This window comes from Aulostomus chinensis, chromosome 21 (genome assembly GCF_037954235.1).
Source record: "Aulostomus chinensis isolate RoL2024-O1b breed Wild chromosome 21, RoL_Achi_v1.0, whole genome shotgun sequence".
Taxonomy (NCBI): Eukaryota; Metazoa; Chordata; class Actinopteri; order Syngnathiformes; family Aulostomidae; genus Aulostomus; species Aulostomus chinensis.
Window position 1 is genome coordinate 14740001 of NC_141340.1, and position 4739 is coordinate 14744739.

The 4739-nt window shown below is 40.4% G+C and overlaps 1 protein-coding gene across 1 annotated transcript in view; it reads right to left on the reverse strand.

Moving 5' to 3' along the window:
* The window catches only part of pck2 (phosphoenolpyruvate carboxykinase 2 (mitochondrial)), a 12293-nt gene extending 7987 nt beyond the window's left edge, over nucleotides 1-4306 (reverse strand). Inside the window, exon 1 of the mRNA XM_086191112.1 lies at nucleotides 3845-4306. Within this exon, the coding sequence (XP_086047238.1) occupies nucleotides 3845-3876 (32 nt within the window). The 5' untranslated portion in view covers nucleotides 3877-4306. The remainder of the gene's footprint in view (nucleotides 1-3844) is intronic.
* Between the last annotated feature and the right edge of the window lie 433 nt (nucleotides 4307-4739).

A 4739-nucleotide genomic window follows, 5' to 3' on the forward strand; every position in this document is an offset into this window, starting at 1 on the left:
GCTACAGTAGAGTCGAGCAGAGATACTGTCCTGTCAGACCTTCCCAACCGGGGTTCCTCTTATGCACGAATTTATGAGCCTATTAGTGATGTGATTTCTCTCGAGATGGTCATTTTACAACAAAACTTCAACCGGATGTGTCTTGAGATATTTCTCATACGTTCTGTAGCCCTGACATCTGCCGTTTCTACATTTTATCTAGTTGTTGTTTTATTGCTACAAACACAGTGACTGAATGTGTTTAGAACTTTGTAATATATCCATTTATTCTTTGTTCCAGCAGCTTCAGGATCAAAGGCCCTAAAGATGGGCATTTGTGCGGTGAGATGTCTGCCGTGTCCCTCGGCAGTAAGCGTAAGGTGAGCCTGCATGCCTGTGTTTGTGTGGAGAAGTCAGGTTATGATAATTCAGGAAAAACACACACACACACACACACACACTGCTGAGGGCTGGTACATAAGCTGCTAAAACGCAGCTACATGTGTGTACCTAGCAATGGTTCACTATCAGTATAGACAATGTGTGTATGTGCCTTTGCTTTCTGTCCAGAAAGCACGAACGACCCCTATGACCTCTGGAAGAGGTGAGAGAAATTCATGTGATCATTGACAACCATATAAACTATCATGTCATGATTTTATCTTTCTCATATTTTTATGAAGAATCAATGTCTATTTTAACCATAGCATTTTTTAAAAACTCCTGTTTAAAATCGAGTGGTTCCTTTGATTGATTTCAGTCAGACTTGCAGCATTTGAAAATAAAAAGGTCCATAAATAACTACATAAGGATTAATCACAGGGACATCAGTCGACATTCATTTAACACACACTATTCTACTTAAGCTGCCCAGAGACAGACACAGTGTGTGTGTGTGTGTGTGTGTGTGTTCCTTCTTTACTTTCTTCTTCTTTTATTTAGCTACACACATGTATTTGTGGTAAATGTACAAAGGGCACGAGTGGCGGCACGCTGAGAAGCCCAGAACAGAGGGACAGATAACATTTAACAGCTTCAGGGTTCAAACTATGAACGCTGCAGACACGTTGTGTGATCATGACGGGAGGATTCCTGTAGCTCCAGTTGGTGATTTGAAAGCTTCTAACCTCATGAAAAAGCCTTGAGCGAGACACGGGAGGCAAGTGAACACAATGGGAAATATGTTAAGTGTTTGTTTGAGCATTTGTAACAAAACAGACATTTTACTTTTGGAGAAGACATCAAAGACTAAGTTAGCAGCCCTGCTTTGAGGGTGAATGCTAACGCTAGCGCAAAAAAAGCTAGCTGGATAAAGCAGGGCTGGGGAAGATGGACAAAATCAAATACCACAAACATCTCTACATTAATGTTGTGACAATGCTGTTGGCATGACTTTTGCCTTCACCAAAAAAATAACACAATGAGATCTTTGAAAGGTAATTGTTCATAATGTGGGTAAAAGGCAAATATTACAGCAGCTAGAACCGTTCATTAAAAATTCATAAAATAACTTAAATGTTGCTGTCATGTAGCATTTAAAAAGCAAAATAGACATTCACACAATATCACAATGTGATCAAATTCAATATCAAAGACAATATCTGAAATCATAGCATAAAATGTTGATGTATAAGGGAGTATTATACTTAAAAATACTTGGGAGTAATTTGCGATGAATGACTTCCCAGGAAAGTTTATTTCAGGACACTAAGGGATCATTCTATTATTATTAAAAAAAAGGAATTGAATTTTTTATTTTTCAATGATAGAACCAGCGAGTTCTAGTTCTTACAAGATGTGAATTGAAGTTACTGTGTAGTGCAATGATGTCGTAATTTTGGATGTGTATCGCTTGAATGTAAATGACCCTGCCTGTGTTTTTGTCACAAGAAAAGGAACTGTTAAAAAAAAAACAAAATAAAAAGGGCATCAGTTTTTCATTTTTTTAAATTCCCGTCATCTGCATATGCTTGAAGAAAAATCCCGTATAGTTCTAGCCCTACCACAAAAAAACCAAATACAACTTACAGCTTGGTCTGATTATTATTTTTGTGATGTTCTTTATAGCTGGTAATTAGCCAGCACGGCTAAGAATCAGCTCCTTTCACACCTAAAGTGCAATTTCTTTATATAAAACTCAATCTTCTGCTCTCATGGCCACTTGTTGACTCAGATGTGAACATATTACAACAGAGGAACTAAAACACAACGGTTCTAGAAAAGAGAAAAGGTTCTCCTTCAGTCTCATCTGTGATATCTGATTAAACACACACTCTCACACACGGTAAATCAACATGTGATCCTAATCATTTGGTGGCATGCATCTAATTTGAGGAGTCATTCAGTGGGTGGTGCTGGGTATTATCTCCAGTGTGACTGAGATTAGGGAATAAAATAAACTGGATTGAAACCGAAGCAAAAATAATAAATAAAAAAAGGTAGAGGATGAAATTCGGTCGTCATCGACTCTCCCTCGTAGCAGCGAAAGGCGAGGTGAAGTTATTTTTCATCCAGAAAATACTCCTGGACTTTCACAGGAAAAAAAGGCGCTGCAGCAATCTTCCAGACAACGACAGTGAGTGGAGACCAATTTTAGGTTAAAAACATGACCTGACAGTGACCTTTTTAAAAAAACAAAACAAAAAAAACCTATATTTATTTCACATTTATAAATTAGTCCCTATTCATTCCATCAGAATGAGTGAGTAAATCGCGACTCCATTTTCAGTTTTGGGTGCACTCTCCCTGTAAAAGAGCATGAAACTGCTGAGGTGTGGCCACTGGCCGATTCAAGTGAGGAACCTGATGAGATTAAAACCTTTCTTCTTCACTCTTTGCATCAAAAAACCCCTGGGTCTACTCAGCAGACCTTTGCCCCACCCACTCACTCATTCATTCTCTCATCCTTTGTCTTCTCACCCCATCCCCCAAACCTGATGAGCACAAGCCTGCAGAAGGAAACTTTTCACATGGGGCTACTTGAGTATCCACTGATGTTCTCCAGAGGGACGAGAGATAAACCCTCTAAGCTATTTTTCCGCACACAAAACACACCTCTAAACCAGCAAGCCAATCCTTACACACTGCAGGCAGACACGCCTACACTCCCACTTCATATTCCAGGTCTGGTCAGGGCCAAATTCACACATGAAGAGTCTCACTGTCACTCAGAACATGCGCACGTGCTGCATTCATTAACGTCACACATGCTGCGGCCAGTACACTGGGGGTAGGATACAGGTGCTGTGGGGCGTTCAGACAAACAGAGGCCACAAAAGCTCTCAGGCAGAAACACAAACAGAATACAAGAAACACACGCAGGGTTCATAACGACTTGCCAGGGTGATGCAAAATAATCACAAAGCCTAGAGGGAAATAAAAGGCGGTGATGAGGAGGAATGAAGAGCAGTGATAGGGGCCTAAATTCTGAAACATCCTCTGTGGTATTTCACAGTCTGAAGATCAAGTCTGACAAGTCTCAGGCAGAAGCCAGTCGAGCAACTGAGAGACAACAAGGATTTCATAAAACCACGTCTAAAATGTTTCACACTTAAAAATTAACAACCCCCCCCCCCTGTTTTGTGAGTTTTTGTGAATTTATGTTTTCCAAGACTCCACTGGTGAGAAATAAAGCTCTAAGTGCTGTCCAGAAAGCCATGACTACACTTTTCATGCCAATTGGTTATGCAGAAGTAGGAAGTGATTTTGAATGAATGAGGCGTTCAGGGTAATTTTCTGTAATCTGAAATCATAAACAATAACATGCATTGTCAGGACAGCTTGTGCTCCAGCTGCAAAATAACACGAATTAACTTGGAAAAAACACACACACACACACTTGAAACACAAAGTAAAATTTACTCACCTTCGTATAACTCCTAGCAAAAGACAAGACATGTTTGGTTTGAAATAAAACTAGTGTATAAAAAGTCGAAGCGTAGAAAGGCGCATGTACGCTGGTAGTGGAGACGAGGCGAGGAGCGGCGGCTACAGCTGGTCACGGCTCATATCTGTGCTCGGAGGGGACCTTGCACTTTGCTCGACGTGTACATTCACACACATACACCTTCATGTAACTAGTAAACTAAGACGGTAACAGCAGCAGCAGCACAGAAAGTACCGGTGTCGCTTTATAAAGCACCGACAAAAAGACGAGAAAGAACGCGAAGTTTTTCTTCGTGACAGAGCTTTGTAGTCTTCGCTGCTTGTTCCATATTATTTTGTTTTCTCTCCTCCACACGTGGCTGATGCAAGTTTCCAGAGTTTCTGCAGCAGAGCCGCACATCCAGATGCTGGAGTAAGGAAGGGAGGGAGGGAGGGAGGGAGGATCAACCCGGAAACACCGGGAAATAGATCCGCATCGTGGAGTCAAGAACAAGACCCACCACCCCCACGCTAAATCCGCTTGATGGGCCAGGAAAGTAGAACGCGACTGTGCGTGCGCTCACACGCAATCGTTCCAGCTGATGGCTGTGTTTATGAAAGGACCAGCAAAAACCAGCAGTTCACCCAAACATGAAGAAAGCAGCAGAAATTCAACGTTACGTAACTGATGTTCAGAAATTTGTGGAAGAAGACACTTTGTTTTTGTTTTTTTTGTTTTGTTTTTTTTTTTAGAAAAAAAAACGAATCCAGTTTATCTTGATTTTTTTTTTAAAATTCTGTTTCTGACTATGTATGTCATGGCAAATATTATTACATACTTCAACAATAAAAACACATTTGTTTTGTAATGTTTAAATTGTATTTAGCTGTTTAAA